Source organism: Toxorhynchites rutilus, chromosome 1, assembly GCF_029784135.1.
Source record: "Toxorhynchites rutilus septentrionalis strain SRP chromosome 1, ASM2978413v1, whole genome shotgun sequence".
Classification (NCBI taxonomy): domain Eukaryota; kingdom Metazoa; phylum Arthropoda; class Insecta; order Diptera; family Culicidae; genus Toxorhynchites; species Toxorhynchites rutilus.
The window spans coordinates 69,050,912-69,070,784 of record NC_073744.1 but is presented as its reverse complement, the minus strand read 5'-3'; the positions used below and the strand labels follow the sequence as shown (position 1 = coordinate 69,070,784).

Sequence of the window (19,873 nt, the reverse complement as noted above, 5' to 3'; positions counted from 1 at the left end):
GTAGGGACCTACTACTACTAAGATATCAAAATAGAGTACTTACCTGAACGGGAGAGATCTTGGCTGGCGATGAGAGAGGCAATAGTGAGGAAAAAGATAGATGGGATTACGAGGAGTACAGTGATACGCGAAGGTTGTGAATTAAAGAGTGGTGTAATAAAAGAGTCTATTACCGAGTTGTAATTGATTAATTAATTTTTAATTTGAGTGTCCGAACGAGTCGATACAGATTCAACAGAAAAATTTTCTGTCAGTCATAGATTGAAAACAGGATTTACAATCATGAACACAGAAATAGTCGCGATTATCAAAGCAATAGAATATGCGTAATCGAAATCTGTAAAGAAATTGACTATCTTAACAGACTCTAAAAGTGCTTGCACTCTGCTAAACAACTCCAAACAAACAGAAAACTATTTGATAAATTTATTAATCAACACAGTTGAGGAATCAGCAATAGAAATAGTTTATATACAATGGATTCCAGGTCACATTAATCTGGTAGGAAATGACAGAGCAGATAACGCAGCAAAGCTAGGAACCACAAGAAACGCCATACAACAGGTAAATTATACAATACAGGATCTAATGAACATATTTAAAACTGAAACTGAGAAAATATGGCAAGACAAATACTCACTGATTTCAAGTGACAAAGGAAAATTTCATTTTGAGCATGCAAGAAAAATTACTTGAAACCTTGGTTCAGAAATATGCAGCTCGAAACATTAGACACGATCATGCTATCCCGCATTAGATCTGGCCACACGGCTACAAAAGACAGACTGGCATTATGGAACTTAATACCCAATGACATTTGTGAACAATGCATAGTAACGGAAAACTTACAACATCTGTTGTTCGACTGTCCAATTTATCACCCAATCAGGTCTAAGTTTCCAAATTTAATGAATAAAACACCCATTAAAATAATTCTAGCTAAAAGGAATGAATCAGAATATACAGCATTAGCTTTGTATCTGAAAACAATAAAAAAAGATGTTTGATTTTTAAAGATCAAATCGATCACAATTCAATAATGAGATGTTAGCGGTAAATTATAAAAAAAAAAAAAACACTACTATAAAACACTTTTGGGGTATCAATTTCGTGTTCGATTAATTCAAACAAATTGGCAACACTATATCACAAGACTTGGCTTTATGACTTTATGGATCGATAGGTCTGAGCCAAGATGCTGAACTATAGTACAACGCCTTGGTCTGAGCCAGATGACATTTGGAGAAAAAAAAATATGGGAAATATTAATGTGTGCTTTTCATACAGTAAGTTACCTCTAATTCGACATACCAACGCACCACTCAGTGTCGCATTAGAATTGATTGTGATTTTAAAATGTCCCATGGTAGTTACGTTTCTGATGCAATTGTGTGAACAATCGAAAAATTCAACTCAGCTAAAGAGCTGTTCCAAATAATCACTCCATTTGTACGAGTTGAACGGCTCTGGGCCGCTCAACATGATGAGCCCATCTCTAATGAAAACCACTAGGAGATAAGGAGCACGCACGTCTGGTCTACGCGAACGTCAAACCCGAACCTGTATTTTCCACGAATTGGCCAACTGATGGATTCCGATAAATTTGCTAATAACACATTCAATTCCTCCGCGGGGAACAGGTTCCTGGAAATCATAACTGGGGTTGGTTGATCTTTCTGGCTGAATGAGTTTCAGTTATTCCCTACCTTAAGGAATGTTCGGAGTACAAAAATAATCCTGCGTTTTGCTCAAATAATTTATTATCCATACATATTGAGAATTGGTATCATAGCTGGTGTAGACTTTGTTTGCAGTTTTATAGTATTTTTCATTTTTTTAGAATTACTTCTACTTGCATGTTATCTTTCTCTGACAGCTCTGAATCGACTCAGAGATAAAGCGACTTCGTCTCCAACGTATTGCATTCGATAGTTCTCGCCTAGTTCGTTTATTGCGCTCAGACTTTTGCCATAGAAGCTTTGATTAGGATTAATCTTTGTAAAGATAATTTGGTTGCTATTTAAATTTCAAGCAATACAAGTGGGGATTAGCCAATCATTCCCTCATGGTGTGATAACTCGTTTTGGATTTTGTTAGATAGATTCCAATGATAGGTTCACGTTAGTGTTAGGAAATAGTAATTAACAAAGGCGGTTCAAAAGGTTACCATTATAATTACTTATAGTTGATACGATACAATGCAAATATTTGATGAATGAGTCGATTCACACCTGCGAACTTCAGCATAACATATTTCCATCGGTTTGTTTTATTGAGCTTTTTTAGTTTTGCAAAAAATATATAAATATATTCATGCAAAAACATGTTGCTGGTATGAGATGTTATAGTTAGAGCAGTAAAGAATTGTGACCATCAATACATAGTTAAAGAATGTAGTGATTGAACAAAATGCCTTGACTTCTTTAGAACAAATATTGGGAACAGACTACTTGTAAGAGACTAGATAAGAAGGGGATGATAAGATAAAGATGAATTACAAACAGAATTGCACAACGCTACTTCTCTAATCGTTGTTTTTTTTTCAAATGAAGTTATCCGATCATTGTTCGAGAAAGATAACTGAGCAACACTTGATTGCGGTCGATACGTGCTGAAAAAAATACAAAAGAAAATACAAATGCTCTTCGCATGAACATATATCTTTATTACTCCAATAACAATGAATTTGAGTTTGGACGATCCTTGTTGTAGACTTTTCATTTTGACACTTAAGAAAAACTTTTATGAACTTCGATAAAATGGTCTTTGATAATTTGTTATATGCTTGTATATTGATTTTGCTTACTAATATTTTATTATTAGAGAGAGGGGTAAAACAGGAACAACGAATATTTAAATACGTGTAAATATAATTTATGTTTCTTGCTGGAAATGGTGATATAAACGCCTATATACAACTATACTTTGTTCATTTTTTACTAATAAAAAATAATCATTATATTTTACAATCACTCATGTCACAGAATAATTTCCCTATATTGAAAAAAGTGATAAGAATTCCTATTAGAATACAAATTGAAATTCTTCGCTAGTGTTCTCTAAACTATTTAGGCGTGATCGGTCTCTCGTGTAAGGGTTCGTTTTGCTTTCGTGAGTCTAATCTGCGTGATCAATTACTGCTAGCAATTTGAAAACAACCACAAAAAGCACACAGATGCTTTCCACTCATTGCAGTTCCACCGCATGTTGTTCAACATAATCCGATCATTTCGTTGGACAGTTATAATTTTTTTCAAATTAAATTCGACACAAAATTATTTGTTTGCCGTGCAGTAATAACATTAGGTTTAGCTTAACCGTTTAGTGAAGCGGTACCTACCAGTTGCTAAATAATGTTTTTTCATTCTTCATTATGCGTTGTTGTCGTGTGTCAGCGGTCTATCGTATATACCCCAACTTGTACCATCGCTAGAGGGTTCGAATTTGACTATCATGCACTCGTGATTCGTAGTATTGTCAACTTGCAAACAATAGCAGGTGCCTGTAAGGAGATATGAACTTTATTTATCATGTATACATGGAAAGCACATATATTTGCTGAGACAGTTTTAACCTTTTGCGGTCGTATAAAATTTGGGCATGGGTGTCGTTGGAATGGTCGGATTTTTTTCCTTGAAAAAGCAGTAATATATTCAAGATTATGAGGAGATAATGAAAAATAAACATTTTTTTGTGAACTATATATATAGATTAACTTAACAATTTGTTTTAATGTGATGTTTTTATATAAAAATTATATTTTATACTAGCTGACCCGGCAAACTTCGTCCCACCCACAATTGCATTTCTAATTAATATAATTTCGAACACTCACGTTCCCGGAAATTATTTTTCTGTTCGCGATCTATATTCGCAGTATATAATTTCTTTTTCGACATATACACCTGACGCAGACTGAGACGGATCAATCCTAATACTGACTGTTCAAATCCGTTGCTCCGTTTTTGAGTTAAATCGTGAGTAACGGACACCAAATCATTCTTATTTATATAGATATACAAAACTTACCAAAAAATTACTTTCCAACTTTTTTCAACTTTCCGAATGGTTTTCATAATTTTCTTAGCATATAAACCTGACGCAGACTGAGACACTTCAATTCTGATACTGACTGTTCAAATTCGTTGCTCCGTTCTTGAGTTAAATCGTGAGGAACGGACACCAAATAATTTTTATTTATATAGATTTTGTCTTCGTGTGAAATCTTTCGAAACAGTCTCCAAAAGTAAATCATATGAAGTATAATCAATACATTATTATATTTTTATTATCCGTTGAATATGAAACACTTTTGCCATCGATGCAATAAATGTGTAATTATTGTTAGCAAATTGTATCCGAAAAGATCAGCCCTTTTCACTTTCAACAAACAAAATTTCTTTACAGATTTGAGATTATTCAGATGGTATAAGACACTTATGCAACTAATTATTCTGCTCTTTGAAAACAACTACTTCAACAAAATTTAAACCAGTAGTTACTCAAAAATGATTTCTGCTTATCCGAAATGATCAGAACTTTGCAGCAGCCTTTTTCAGATTACTTCCTGTCCAGATGATGAAGAAGAGCGAGGAGTGAGTGGACGAATGGATTGCTTCGAAACCAACATTTATTTGTCGCGATGGTATGGTCCAGCTGCAAGGAGGATGGGAAAGTATTTGAAAATACTTTCATAGGACCACATTGTAGGATTTTTTCTGTAATGAATAATTGTTCTCTGCATTTTCGAGCGGAAATTATGTTGAGGCCATAATACATCGTGGATGATTCGTCATTTGATGAACGCCATCATCAAATCTTGCTCTCATCCATAATCACGGATGTAAATCTATTTCAACGAGCTGCCAATTACCGGAGCAACAATTCTGACGTGTTGTAATATTCAATTTTATCTCATCACAGAAACCATTTAACGAAACATGGAACCTACTGCCAGAAGTATGGCGGATCTCGACACCGCCTCAGCTCACTTCCCTGAATAAACCTGATGCATCTAAGGGTGGGTTTAGACTAGTGATATATTCATGTGAAGAAATATGATGAGATTTATAAAAATCGCATCAACCGTTTACACTAGCGTGAACTTCTATAATGAATATATTCATATATTAGGTGAATTTATTCACCTGAAGTAGAACTGCATCCAACTTCAGTGATTTCTCACCAGTGAGAATTCACAAGCGTTTACATATGCTGAATTTATTCAAGTTATATATACCTCGTGTTGGGAACATGGACATCCCTAACAACCGGTATCAACATCAACACTGCTGAGCTCACTGGTGGCAGCTAAGCTGTCACCCGTAGATGCGCGCAACAGCATAATAAAGAGTGCAAGTCCGTCATCGTTCAATGTATATAGTATGTTTTTAGTCCGTTCAGTAATATAGTTTTAATTTGTTATGTTTACGTTCGTGCGTGTTTTATTTGTACATCATGTACACGGCCACCCCGAAACCGCGAACGTAAAACTGGCGACGAGGAAAACGGAAAAAAATTGAGAACATTTTGCGCGAGTGAGTGAGGGTTTTTCACTATAGGGAAGAGGAGGAAAATTACCGACGACGGTATGTTTTCGCCCGAGAGGGACCTGCAACAACAGTCAGTGTCGGGAAATGGATTGCAACAGGATCCAGCAGTGTAAAATAAGCAACAGCAGCCGCAGCTACCGACATTGATTCGTCCACAGATGTTTCCGCCAACACAACCTCTACCTAACCTCCCGCAACAGCAGCAGCAACAACAACAAAATTTCACGTCGATCGACCCCAACGATGTTGCAATTTTTGCAACAAATGCAACAGCAAATGCAGCAGCAGATGCAACAGTCATTGCAACAGCAGATGCAGCAACAATTTCAAGCGCAGGTACAGCAGCAGCAAGCATTTTTGAAGCAGCAAGAGCAGATGTTTCGAGCGGTGATGTCGGCCATCAATGTTCAGGTGCCGACGAACCCGGAGCAGATTCTTGATTCGCTGGCGAGCAATATCATCGAATTCCGGTACGATCCGGATCAACACATCACATTTGCTGGATGGTACGTGCGATACCAGGATTTGTTTGCGAAAGATGCCGTTCGACTCGACGATGAAGCAAACGTGAGATTGCTGCTGAGAAAACTGGGGCCGTCAGAGCACGAGCGATATACCAGCTATATCCTACCGAAAAGCCCCAACGAAGTGAAGTTCGACGACACGGTGAGTAAGCTGAAGAGTTTATTCGGCATCCCAGAATCCGTGATCAGCAAACGGTATCGGTGCTTGCAAGTCACGAAGCAAGCCACCGAAGACTACAAAACGTTCGCATGCCGGGTGAACAAACTGTGTGTCGAATTTGAACTGGGGAAGCTTTCGGAGGACCAGTTCAAATGCCTCGTGTTTGTATGTGGACTGAAGGCAGAAAGCGATGCGGAAGTCAGGACCAGGTTGCTGAGCAGAATCGAGGAGCGGAACGACATTACGTTGGAGCAGATTTCCGATGAATGTCAACGTCTTCTGAACCTTAGGCACGATACGGCGATGATAGAGGCAGCGTCTTCGTCGACAGCAGTGCAGGCAGTTAGACGAAAGCAGTTCGATGGGAAGCATTCCCGCGCAGGACGGGGATCGCCAGAGTCAAGATCTTCAAATCAGCGGGGTGCCGGTCCAGCAGCGCTTTGTTGGAACTGTGGTGCAATGCATTATTCGAGAGACTGTTCTTTCATCAGACATCGGTGCAAAGATTGCGGTCAAGTGGGCCACAAAGATGGGTACTGCGCTAGTGCCAAGAAGGTGAAGTCTCCAGGCAAGCGCCACCCATCCAAGCAGATCGTAATGAGAAGTGTGCAAGTAAAGAACGTTCGAAAGCGAAGGAGATTTGTGAAGGCGGAAGTAAACGGCCGGCAGATCAGTCTTCAACTCGACACTGCCTCGGACATCAGCGTCATTTCCGAACAGACATGGAGGCAGATTGGAATGCCAACAATGCGACAGGAATGCGACAGTCCAAGCTGCCACAGCCTCGGGCAAGCCCTTGAAGCTAGAATTCGAATGCTTATGTGAAGTTGTGATCAAGGGGGAGAGGCGTCATGGTCGATTCTTTGTGGTTAAGCAGAAACTCAATCTGCTTGGACTGGATCTAATCGACACGTTCAACCTCGGATCGTTGCCTATGGATCAGTTTTGTAATCAAATCAACATCTATCCAACATCAATCAGCGCGCTCCAAGCAGCTTTTCCAACGGTATTCAGCGACGATCCAGGGTTGTGCTCGAAGGTGAAAATGAAGTTCACGTTGAAGGAAATCCCCAGTGTTTCGACCGAAGCGACCAGTGGCTTATGCCATTTGCAACACAGTCGACACAGAGTTGGATCGACTTGAACGAGCCAACATCATTACACCGGTCGATTTCTCGGAGTGGGCAGCCCCAATCGTCGTTGTTCGCAAGGCAAGTGGCGCGATCCGTATATGTGGGGACTACTCTACAGGCCTCAATGACGCTCTGCAGCCGCATCAGTACCCACTTCCTCTGCCGCAGGACATTTTCGCTAGGCTGGCGAACTACAACGTCTACAGCCAGATCGACCTCTCAGATGCGTTCTTGCAGGTGGAGGTGGACGAAAGTTGTCGCGAGTTGCTCACAATCAACACACATCGAGGTCTTTATCGGTACAATAGGCTTCCACCAGGTGTCAAGGCGGCACCTGGAGCTTTTCAGCAGCTCGTAGATACGATGCTAGCTGAACAAAGCTGCACGTCTGGATATCTCGACGATGCTCTCGTTAGCGGGGTCGACGAAGCGGATCATTGGCGCAATCTTCAAGCCGTCCTTCGTCGAATCCAGGAGTTCGGATTCACCATTAAAGCGGAAAAGTGCTCGTTCGGTCAACATCAGATCAAATATCTGGGACATCTCATCGACGGGCAAGGTCTGCGTCCGGATCCGGCAAAAGTCGAAGCAATCTGCAACATGCCGGCCCCAAAAGATGTCACTGGAGTTCGATCGTTTCTGGGAGCGATAAATTACTACGGGAAGTTCGTCCCGAGTATGCGTACGCTGCGATATCCGCTAGATGAGCTCCTAAAAACCGACAAAAAGTTCGTCTGGTCATCGGAGTGCGACAAGGCCTTCTCCACGTTCAAGCAGATTCTCACCTCAGATTTGCTTCTGACGCACTATAACCCACAACGCGAGATGGTGGTAGCAGCGGATGCGTCATCGGTTGGAGTTGGAGCGACCATCAGCCACAAGTTTCCAGATGGGTCGATGAAAGTTGTTCAACACGCTTCCAGAGCACTAACAGCCGCTGAACAAGCCTACAGTCAGCCAGATCGTGAAGGACTGGCGATTATCTTCGCTGTTACCAAGTTCCACAAGATGTTGTTTGGACGGAAGTTCACACTGCAAACCGATCACGCTCCACTTCTTCGGATCTTCGGTTTGAAAAACGGCATCCCAGTTTACACGGCAAACCGGCTACAACGCTGGGCACTCCAGTTACTGTTATACGACTTCAATATCGTCTACATAAACGCAACGAAATTTGGTAACGCCGATATTCTGTCACGGTTGATCAATCAACACGTCAAGCCGGAAGAAGATTTTGTAGTAGCCAGCATCATAACTGAAAACGACGAAAGATCAATTGCATTAGATGCAGTTACCGCTCTTCCTCTCAAATTCAGAACAATACAGCACGCCACCCGTTCCGATCCTTTTCTTAGCAAGGTCTATCGTTTCGTCCAGCAAGGATGGCCGCAGTCAAAAACGGCCATTCGAGATCGTTCACTTCAACAGTTTTTCGATCGGAGTGGTTCACTGTCTACGGTTCAATGGTGCGTGATGTTTGCTGAACGTTTAGTGATCCCGAGCGAGTTTCGGGCGCGTTGCCTACAACATCTTCATCGAGGTCATCCTGGCATCCAGCGCATGAAGGCGATCGCGCGCAGCTTCGTCTACTGGCCGTCGATCGATTCGGATATCGCTGCGCATGTCAAAGCGTGTCGTAACTTCGCAGCTGCAGCCAAGAGTCCACCCAAAGTACCGCCGCTGTCGTGGCCCAAGTCAACGCATCCGTGGCAGCGCGTTCACATTGACTACGCAGGGCCTATCGAAGGAGACTATTTCTTGCTCAGCGTCGATTCATACTCCAAGTGGGTCGAAATCATCAGAACGAAGTCGATCACAGCATCTGCAACGATCGGAATTCTACAAAGTCTCTTCGCTCGCCTCGGTATGCCAGAAACGCTTGTAAGCGACAACGGTACGCAATTCACTAGTGCCGAGTTTGCACAGTTTTGTCTTGAGAACGGTGTCGACCACGTGACAACCGCACCGTTTCATCCGCAATCCAACGGGCAAGCTGAACGGTTCGTAGACACATTCAAGAGAGCGATCAAGAAGATTCGAGAGGGAAGAGGACCAATCCAGAACGCTTTGGATATTTTTCTGTTGACTTATTGAACAACACCAAACGTGTCAGCACCAGGATGCAAATCTCCGTCCGAAGTTATGTTTGGGTGCAGAATTCGTACCAGTTTGGACTTACTTCGTCCACCAGCTGTTCGGGAAACAATTAGTGAAACTGTTCCGAGGTCGTTCAAGAAAGGTGATGCGATCTACGCCAAGGTGCACTCCAAGAACTCATGGAGATGGGCACCAGGGGTCATTCTAGAGCGGGTTGGACAGGTGATGTTCAACGTGTGGATTGAGAGTAGCCGGATGATTCGTTCGCATATCAACCAGCTTCGAAGCCGAACAGAATCTGGCGCCAAAACTTCTAGCTCGATGCCTTCCAAGGTGGATACATGTCAGTTGCCTCTGGACATCATCATGGAACCTGCACAAGCCGAGCCAATCACAATCAACGGGTCCGTCTACACCACCAGTACCATTGCCGCAAGCCGCGCCGGTTGCATCAACGCCGTCCATGCTCACAACTCCGGCTGAACATTCAACACCATTGAAGAGCTTGCCATCCACGCCAACTTCACCAAGCTTAGTCTGGGTTACACCAGAATCAACAACAGATAGTCGTCAGCCTTCTTCCACCATGCCTACATCCAAATCTGTAGTTCCTTTGTCCCCTGCAACGACTGCTCTATCATCCAGACCTACTGAAGTGGAAACAGCTGTACAGGTACCTCGTCGCTCTTCACGTCTACGAAGACCGCCGAATTTCATCTAAAAGGAAATAAGTTCCTGAAAATGACAGAGGTAAGTACCGTTTTGAATTTCTTTCGTCGTATGATGCCATTTCGTTGAATGTTTTAGATCAGGGGTTCTCAAACTATTTTGGGCAAGAGACCCCTTTTCCAGAATGAAGTCCTTCCCCAGACCCCTATAGACAAATTTCTTTGAATATCCTATCTTTAGTTTTATTTTCTTACTGAATAACTATCAATTTAAAAAACATTGCAGTTGGTTAAATGAGTAAACTTTACATTATTTTCTCACGGAGGCGATCTGGCGTAGTGGTACCTCTCATGCAAAAGCTTACGAGTTTTATTCACACTCTCGACATTCTTCCAAAAATGGAAATGATATTACAAACCACCCAAAAGTGCTGTGAATATCAGGTGTAATTAATAATTATTAATGCGAATTACATACAAACTATAAAAACTTTCAAATGGCAAATCAAACTAAAAACAAGATGATTTTTTCAGCAATGTCCCACATCGCAGGATACCGTGTTTATTCCAGAACTTATGGCAACCTTGGTTGCACTCCTGCTTTAACTCCTCATCTGTGCTGATGATAATCAACTTTTCTTGCATTATCACCTTGGCTCATTCCATGGTTGTGATAGAGTACGGATTTATTATCCGCTGAGGAATTTGAAAATTTTGAAGATCCTTAAAAATCTTAGTAAAATCCTTGTGTAATGCGTCCAAGTGAGTGTCATATGATATAACATAACATGGTCTTGAAATTTTGTGATAATTTTGACAAATTCGGAAACTTTGAATATTCTTTTCTGCTTTTATATTGTTTTTAATATTTTGTCAGAAGGGCTAAATTATTGATATTGTTCGAATCAAGTTGAAATCGTCACCCTGCAGCTGAAACACAAATTCAAAAAAGCAGAAAGCTAATATGCCTCTTGCAATTCCACTTTTTTTGAAAGACGGTCCGGGAAAATCCAGTTTGGAGAAATGAAATCGAATGAAATTTACAATTGAAAGCAGTCATCGTCCTTTCACATTTTAAACTAAAAGCTACAGCCCATTCAAATGATAATGAATAGGACTATTTCAATTGTCAAGTGGAAGTGCCTGCTTTCAAATTCAAAAGAAATGACAGAAGAACGAGATAGGAAATTGAAGAACCGATGTTTCAGCATGCGTAGTAAATATACACAATCGAAATTAAAATTGACTGAAGAGAAATAAAAAATGTAAAAAAAATAATTTTAATATTTTAATTTCGAAATTGTCAAACCCTGATCTCAAGTTTTCTAAATAATTGAAAAAAAAATTTACGCCATACACATTGGAAACCAAGCATTTTGTAAATTCTTTTTTGAGCACATTATTTTAGTTCACATTTATTCAGTTATGTAAACATGTTGTAATCTCTTGAATTAATTTAAAAGATAAGTGTATTATTATTCAAGCTCCAACGTATTTCAGAACGCAAATGGACTTGCAACCTAAGGACAAGCTTGTTATACAGTAAAATATCAGAAGCAGGTTTGGACATCAATTTGAGAATGACTTCCTTCGTGTTAAAAATTGTCAAATTTTTCATCTTGTACTTTTTTCTTTTCATCTTGCGCACACTCATCGTCTTTTTGAGTTTTGAAATGTACAGCAATAATACTTTCTACTAAAATATTAGTCTTTCTTATAACAGAGTGGTTCACGTAATACAACTTATGCAGCATCTTGAATACTTCAAATAAGAACTTGTGTTATTTTATAGGGGTCGAATTAAAGACCTCGTCGACCTTCCACGTCAATTTTCGTTTATGCCGACCCCTAGGAAACTGAAATCGAGCCCAGTGGTCGATATCGACCACTTTGAGAAAGCTCGGCCGAACTTAGTGTTGCGTTACTTGTAAGCAATAATTTCAGTCGTGGGAACAAAAGTTATGCTTTAGCCACGTATGTCTTACGAGACGATCATTTTACCACCTGATATTTCTGGGAATACAACTCCTTGAATGATGGAATGTATTATTTTTTCCATTTCTACAGCTGAAATAAAACTTGCTGTTTTGGCTAGTATTCACTACGGCGTTATTAGCATCAGCAGTGCTCAGCTAGTTTAATGCCAAGAGGATCTACATTCATCGGGAAATCGGATGTTAGTTTCAGCATTGCATCTGCTTGCAGTTAACGTTAGCGTCCCTTGATTCTCTAAGTTATACTTTGAGATTCGCCATCCTAAATTTTCGAAGTGCTTCTGCTTGAACACAGTGTATCACCAGTAACGGTTAAATAGCGCTGCCTGCCGTTTTCTGGCTGTTTATATTTAATCGAGACCCATAATTAAAGTGTAGACGTGTACAAAATAAATATCAACAAATAGAAAATAGTGTCCGTTTACACTTCTACCAACTTGGATTGTTGTTGATACTAGGTATGAAAATACTGGAAACTGAAATTGTTCGCAGAAAAAGACGTTGTTTCCAACGAGCAACCAATTGAGGTTGGAAGCAAAAGTTACTAATGAAGCATGAAATAAGACAAATAAAAATAACAACCTACCCTTAGCAATTCAAACGGAACTGAACATTTCTCATCACAGCATTTCAACCGCTTCGCAACTGTTGTCGTCGTCGTCACTACCGGTGGCCGAATTCTAGGTACTGCGACCGCTGTATAGCCCTATCACTGTCTTCTTGATTCGTTTGATGTCTCTTGCATTGGTTCGACAACATCCGCCTACAAACCTAGCGCCCAGTTCAATCCACTGCGGAACATAAGTTTCCAGAGGAACGCAATCCTCCTGACCCGTCCACGATCCCGACTCCCACAGTTCACCCGAGTTGGGGTAAACGATCAGTGGTATCTTATCGTCATCTGGTCTTCTCTCGTTGACAGCCTTGAGGAGTTGGATAGCGTGCAGCGGATGGACGCAATTAACCCCCACTGCAAGAAGATTGGGATTTTTATAAGATCTCGCTTTCTTCCACAGAGCTGTAGCTGTTTCGGCAAAATTCTCGCCGTGCGCTGTATTGAAACCGTCCTTGCACTGAAACGATATCCAGAAACGTACCGATGGATACTCGGCAGTCATTAGTTCCAGTAAAGCATCCGCTTCCATCCGGCAAGGAATGGTTTCGATAGCTAACGCATCCACTCCGGCCTCTATCACAGCATTGATTCTTTGACGATGCCATTTCTGGATGCGTGCGAGTGGCAGCGTATCTGCGTAGCTGCCAGTGTACTCTGATCCGTCGTGAAGATGCGCCCCATAAGGACCAATCGATCCCACAACCCAAGGAATTTTGTGTGATTTGTTTTCCACCTTCTCTGCCAAATACTGCGCACGTGCTTTTTTAGCTAGCTCAACCGTAGCTTTGATCAGTTTCAAACTCTCCTCCTCATTCAGATTGAGGAAGTCCATGTAACCCTCGATAGATGCCTGGTACGTGTTGGTGAGAATGCAATCTGCGCCCGCTCTGAGAAATGACATGTGCGTCTCGATAACTGCATTGGGATTAGTAACATTATATCGAGAGCTCCAGAGGGGGTCCTTATCCGACGTTTGACCGACATGTATCTCCAGCTGCGTGGAGAATCCACCGTCGATGACGATGACTTTTTTCGAACCTAATTTAAGAGGTCGTGTCTTGTCCCGCACTGGCAAAGTAAAGGGGGCGGAACTGAACGGGTCGTCCTCAGGAGTATCTTCGGTAATATTTTCCGGAGAAAAAGGAGCCTGCGGAAGGGTGCTAGCAGATTGGAAAGACAGCACCTGTGGCAGCGACGGATGCCGTGATGTTAATTCCGGAGGGGTTTTCAGACTTCCTTGGGAGCCCTGCTTCCGGATTTTGTCAAATTCTTCTCCAAATATGTGATCTTCGGTCATTTGACTAAATGGTGTTGGATCGCCGAATGGATTCCAAGGCTGCTGTTGTTGATTGTGGACAGGGTTCAATTGGGGATTCGATGAACGTGACTCGAATGTCGAAGGAATGGAATGAAGGTTTTGCTCGGAGCCGGCATTTTCGGGGGATGTTCCTGAGGGCTGGTAATTGTTGGATGATACATCGTATGGCGCAAGAAACTGTGAAGTCTCTGTGGTGTACGCCTTGTTGAACGCTGAAGTATCACTCATGTTGCGCCGATGACCAACGACGAGTTGTTTAGGCAGTGCAAATGCTCCAGCAACATTAGAACCACTACCGGCGCCATGCAATGTCCCGGAATGTGACGATCCTGAAGCATGACTAGGGGATTGTATAATCGATGAAGATGACGAAGAATCAAGCGTTGTTGTGCCAGAATGCGTTACATCCACGTTTGTATGCGAAGTAACCTCCGATACACTGTCGGCTTCCCGAAATGGATCCGGATAGGTTGTTTGAAATAGGTTGGTTCCAAGCGCATCTTGTGCCGGAGGAGGAAAATTGGCGGTGAACTTAGCCACAAACGGTTCTGGTTGCGTAGGCTGTTCATGGGGAGCCGGTGGTGCGGATCCTGGGGTCGGCGATGACAGATTATTTTTTGGGGATGGATTGGGTGGTAGTCCTAGCGAAAAACTCGTATTGGCTGCGGTTGCCTGGGAGGCTTTAGGACGTTGACGTGGTGCAACCGAAGTTCCCCCTTCCAATGCCACGACGTTTGCTTTTGTTGTTTTGGAATTCGTTACCGTGGCCGATGGGATACGCTTAGTTTCGCTCTCCATCGGTGGAATGGCTAATGATTCCAAAGCAGGAACAGACGATTTGGTTAGATTTCTCACAGGATTCGTCTTCCCCGCAATTCTAAATGCCACATCACATACTTGATATATATTGGGACGATCTTCAATGCTTGGTTCCAGCATATAACGGATAAGTTGGTGTATCTCTTTGGAATACTTTGAGTTATCAGGAATACTGAATTGACCGCTTTGTATAGCAAGTGCACTCTCTCCGAAAGGAAGCGTAAAAAAGCATAATTTGTAGAGCAAACAACCGAGTGCCCAAATGTCTGCCTTGACGGTGATGTCCTGGCCCGAAAACAAATCAATCATCTCTGGAGCACGATAAGAGAGAGTTGTATACTTCTGAATTTCTTCCTCGACCACTGTTCGTCCGTGGGTATTCGGATTGAGAACCCGGGATGTTGCAGATCCGAAATCACACAGCACAAAATTGCCTATATCATTCTGTAGTATATTCTCTATCTTTAGATCACGATGTATAATTGGAGTTTGACATTGGTGTAGCCTAGCGACTGCCTCCGCAACATCACAGAATATTTGCAAAACATCTGATTCGTTGAATCCATTCGGTAATCTAGTATTCATCAGCATCAACAAATTTGTCTTGCAGTAAGGCATTAGCAGCAATATTTCATGCACTCCATTCCCTTTAGGATTGATACTATGGTCTACGTAGCCGATTATGTTTTTGTGGCCGCTCAGGTTACTGGCGATGGTTATTTCCCGCTTGCAAACACCCAGATCATGTTCGTTGTTAACATATAAACGTTTCAGAGCATATCTTTGTCCACTTTGCGTCTTGACTAGAAACACTATTGCAAAACCACCCTCAGCTAACACTTCCTCCACAGTTACATTCTCCCGGCTTAGTTTGAACGTTTTGCCAACGAAACTGTTAGTTTCTTTGCCTGGTGTAGCTTCATTTTTATTCTCGAATTTGGAGATAAACTTTTTCATTGCTGTTTTTTATATTGCGACTGTTTATTCTAACACCCTCCCCCCAAAGCGGCCACTGCGTCTTTGTCAAAATCAATCTCCGTTTGTGATTGCCCAGGCGGCTTGTTTCTCTTTTCCCAGTTTTCTGTTATTATTATTCTCCTGCTTTCAATTCAGCTGACCTTCTTTCTGTGGAATGGCAATCACTCGAACCTACTTTTGCACGGAGATATGTAGTGCGATACACTTTTTCTGCAATTCTATAGATTAGTTTTTTCCGTAACACTCAGTTATTCCGATGCATTCTTGCGATTTTTGTAAGTTGCACAAATTGCTAAAATTCGATACTGTGACAAATCCGAGAAGAAAATGAGTCACTTTTCAATATTTTTTTTCTGCTTTATCCTGACAAATTGTGTTTTCCGATGAATTTCGACAGCGGATTATCGTTGGAGTAACTCGTATTCTCAAGGCAATTCGCGATCTTGCAACCTGTATCACAACACAGGTACCGATTACTCGGACGTTTCCGAAAGTAGAGTAGCAAACAGTTTTCAGACTTTTTGTCTTTCAAATGCTTCGTGATAACACGGAATGGCAATCGCGAACAAGAGAGAGGAAAAAAAAAGCTAATAGAATATATTCAGCAGGGATACTGATATCTGAGTTATTGGAATGACAGCTTGTAATCTTCGAGCATTGGGTGACAGGGTGACAGTTTTCACGGACGATTCCGACAAAAATTATATGTTGCCATCTCAAGAAAAAAAATCTGAAAATGATACAGCAAGTTACCTCTAATTCGGCCGACTGAGGCACCTGTAATTAGAGATATGCCATCCGCTCATGAGGTGTTCATCCGAATCCTTTCATCAAATGAGCGGATTCTGATCGGCTCGCAATAAAAAAACGCAGCTCTTCAGCTCACATTGGAGCCGCAGAGCTGTTGAGCTGTTGAGATGCTGAGTGGCAGAGCGGCAGAGCTGCAGAGAGTGTGGTTGAGCACATAGTGAACGCGATGCGATGCGGGCGCGGGCGCGAGCTCGTTTGCGGAAAAGCTCATTCGTTCACGAATGCGGAAATCAAATGCAAACCGTCCGGACCTGACATCGTAAACGCGATGGGAACGCGATTTCAATGCGGCGACACTGTGTGGAGTGTTTTTCCGCGAGTGACGGTTGCCAGACGATTTATCTATAAATATCTTTACAACTAAACTCATCGAATAGAAATGAAAAATGAGTTGTTGAGAGAAAAAATAACCAAATGCCACTGACAAAAAATGTTTTTTTTGCCATATGCTGTACTTTCAATTTAGATTTTTGGTTAAGGTTTTTTTGAGAAAAATACAATTTATTATCAAATTAAATATTAAATATTAAAATTACAATTCAACAATGAAGATGTGTTATCATATCTGGCATCCTTATGCTGGGTTGTTTACACGGGGAATGGAGTGGAATGAAACATCGAAAAAGTTGATGGGTCTTAACCTAGGGGCACGGACGGGATCTTGACATAGGACTGTGATTGTGAGTAGTAATTGCATTTAAATTGCGTTTTTCATTGTTCAAAATGTGCATTTTTTTCTGATACATACATTGATACAAAAAATGGATGCCCTGGAAAATCCTTTTCCTGTATGTACGTGTATTCTTCAAACGGGTTAGATGACATAATGCGGTAGAATTCGGTACCGCACTCTGTTCAAAAATGTACACAAAAATACCATTAAAGCCATTACTATCCTTTTCATCTGTTTTTTCAATCATGCAGAAGAAGACAAAGAGTCATCATGTATCATTTTAAAAACAAGTCTAAATAATTGGTATACCTTTTCGATCTTCTAAATCAGCAGCCATTTAAATTCATTTATTGCATTTTCACATAACCAAACAACATACTCGATATTACGACATTCTGGACCAAATTGTCAACATACAATATAATATAAAATTAATGCCTATTATCGGTAAATGGAGAATAATTCATTTTACGCATCAAATCACGATAGATAGCGCAATCGAAAGAAAACATACCCAATTAAATCGTCAAATTGCTTACTTTTTTTTGACGTAGGATTACGTCTTTCGGGAACATATTGGGGTACAAATTGAAAAATGAAAATCGATCGCATCGTGAAAAATGTCCAATTTCAAACGCTTGTTACTCATTCATTTCATGATGGATTGATGAGATTTTTGCATCAAACGATTACGGCACTCCATAACAATTTTTCACATTGAATAAAATAGTATATATCATATAACTAACTATCGAACAATTGAAAAAATTCAACCCCTATCCAAACAGTGATACCCAGTCCTGATTGGTCGAAATTGACGTCATTTCTTTTTCGCGCCCGATTCGTTCTCTCACCGGCAAGCTGCATGGCAATCGAGTAGGAGGCGCCTACATCACACATACCAAATGATATAAAAGCAAGGAGCATTCGTGGATCTCATTCATTCTTACAACGGACGTGGAACGGACAACAACAAGTGGAGAGCAGCAGCAGTGAAAGCGGCTAATATATAGGCGAGCATAGAAGTTGAGCAGTCAAAATGCGAGCTGTGTCTCACATCGAGCTTCTATGGCAGCATAAGCAGCGGCAAACAGTAGCAACGGTTGTTGAAACCGGTCTACTACTAGTGGCAGCAGCAAGCATCACGAGCGGATCGTTTCAGGCACGCTCTCTCCGTCAGAAGTGCGAGAACGTTTCTTGGCATCGTGAAAGTGCAGCATCGAATCTGAGCGGCCAACAATTGAGCTGTGTCTCACATAAGGGGCTGTCCACATACCACGTGGACAGAAAAATCGTGTTTTTGAACCCCCCCTCCCCCTCCGTGGACAAACGTGGACATTTACTATACCCCTCCCCCTGTTGTCCACGTGGACATTACACCAATTATTTCTAAAAAAATCCAAATAAAATTGAACCTCTCTTAAATTTCATTTTGGGATTGATTCTATTTTGTGTTCTATAGTTTTATGGATAACAATGTTAGCTTAAATAATAATAGCGGTTTATTTTAAATTCGTTTATTCTCTATCCAGCATTCTCCGGGAAGTTATTTGTATCGCTCTTTAGTTTCTTCTAAATTCCATTTATGCTGTCAGGTTGTTTTTACCGCTGAAATCCATATAAAAAAATCACTTGAGAATCTATTCTCGGGAATTCTTTTTTTCTTATTCTTATTATCATTCTTTATAATCATATACAATTATTTGCCAATTTTATTTATTTGGTTGAGCTGTAACAGTTCGGCTGAAAAATTCATAAGGTTGACGTCTAGATGGAACCGCTTGCAAAAATATACTTGACAATCACAAAGCACCATCATGGATACGTGTCAAAATTTGACAGCAATCGGTCGATTGGTTCGTGAGTTACAGCATTGAGAGTGAAGCAACTTTTATTATTGTGAAAAAATTGAAAAATCACAAACGAATGAAAACTATGGCAACATTGCATGAATTGGGCTTCGAATTGCTTCCGCATCCACCGTATTCTACAGATCTGGCCCCCAGCGACTATTTTCTGTTCGCAGACCTGAAGAGAATGTACGCTGGCAAGAAACTTAAGACCGATGATGAAGTGATTACCGAAACCGAGGCCTATTTTGAGGAAAAACCGAAAGATTACTATAAAAATGGTATCGAAAAGTTGCAAATCGTTTTACTGTGTTACTTTTCAGCCGAACTGTTATATGTTTTCAAAAAAAAAATCAGACAATGAAATCTAGGGCTTCATTACGAAATCGTTATTGGAATCGCAAGACAAAGCAGCAGTGATAAAAAATCGATATCGGTATCATCATGATGTTCAAGTTATAAGAATGTCGTGTTAAATTATGTAGTGTTAGTTTGTTTAACACACAAATGGCGGCTCAAATGAACAATAAACCTGTATCGTGATCGCTGGCTTCATCTACCAATGATTTTTCTGTTCAACCTCGTAAGACTTGGAAAATATTAGGTTGTTCCCGAATTCGTGCCGACTTTAAGGGAAAAAAATCCAAAGTATCATTCTTACAAACACACAATTATTCGAAT

The 19,873-nt window shown here is 41.1% G+C and overlaps 2 protein-coding genes across 2 annotated transcripts; one reads left to right on the top strand and one right to left on the bottom strand.

Annotated features, from left to right (window-relative positions):
* Positions 1-2,639: 2,639 nt before the first annotated feature.
* Positions 2,640-16,502, bottom strand: LOC129762315 (BMP-2-inducible protein kinase). The gene is made up of 2 exons (XM_055760482.1): positions 12,715-16,502; positions 2,640-3,502 (listed from the first exon to the last, which is right to left on the bottom strand). Exon 1 carries the CDS (start codon positions 15,836-15,838, stop codon positions 12,809-12,811), a length of 3,030 nt encoding a protein of 1,009 aa, XP_055616457.1. The 5' UTR covers positions 15,839-16,502; the 3' UTR covers positions 2,640-3,502; positions 12,715-12,808.
* LOC129782243 (uncharacterized protein K02A2.6-like) lies at positions 5,591-9,463 on the top strand. The gene is made up of 3 exons (XM_055789586.1): positions 5,591-5,661; positions 5,711-7,024; positions 7,300-9,463. Exons 1-3 carry the CDS (start codon positions 5,591-5,593, stop codon positions 9,461-9,463), a joined length of 3,549 nt encoding a protein of 1,182 aa, XP_055645561.1.
* Positions 16,503-19,873: the final 3,371 nt, after the last annotated feature.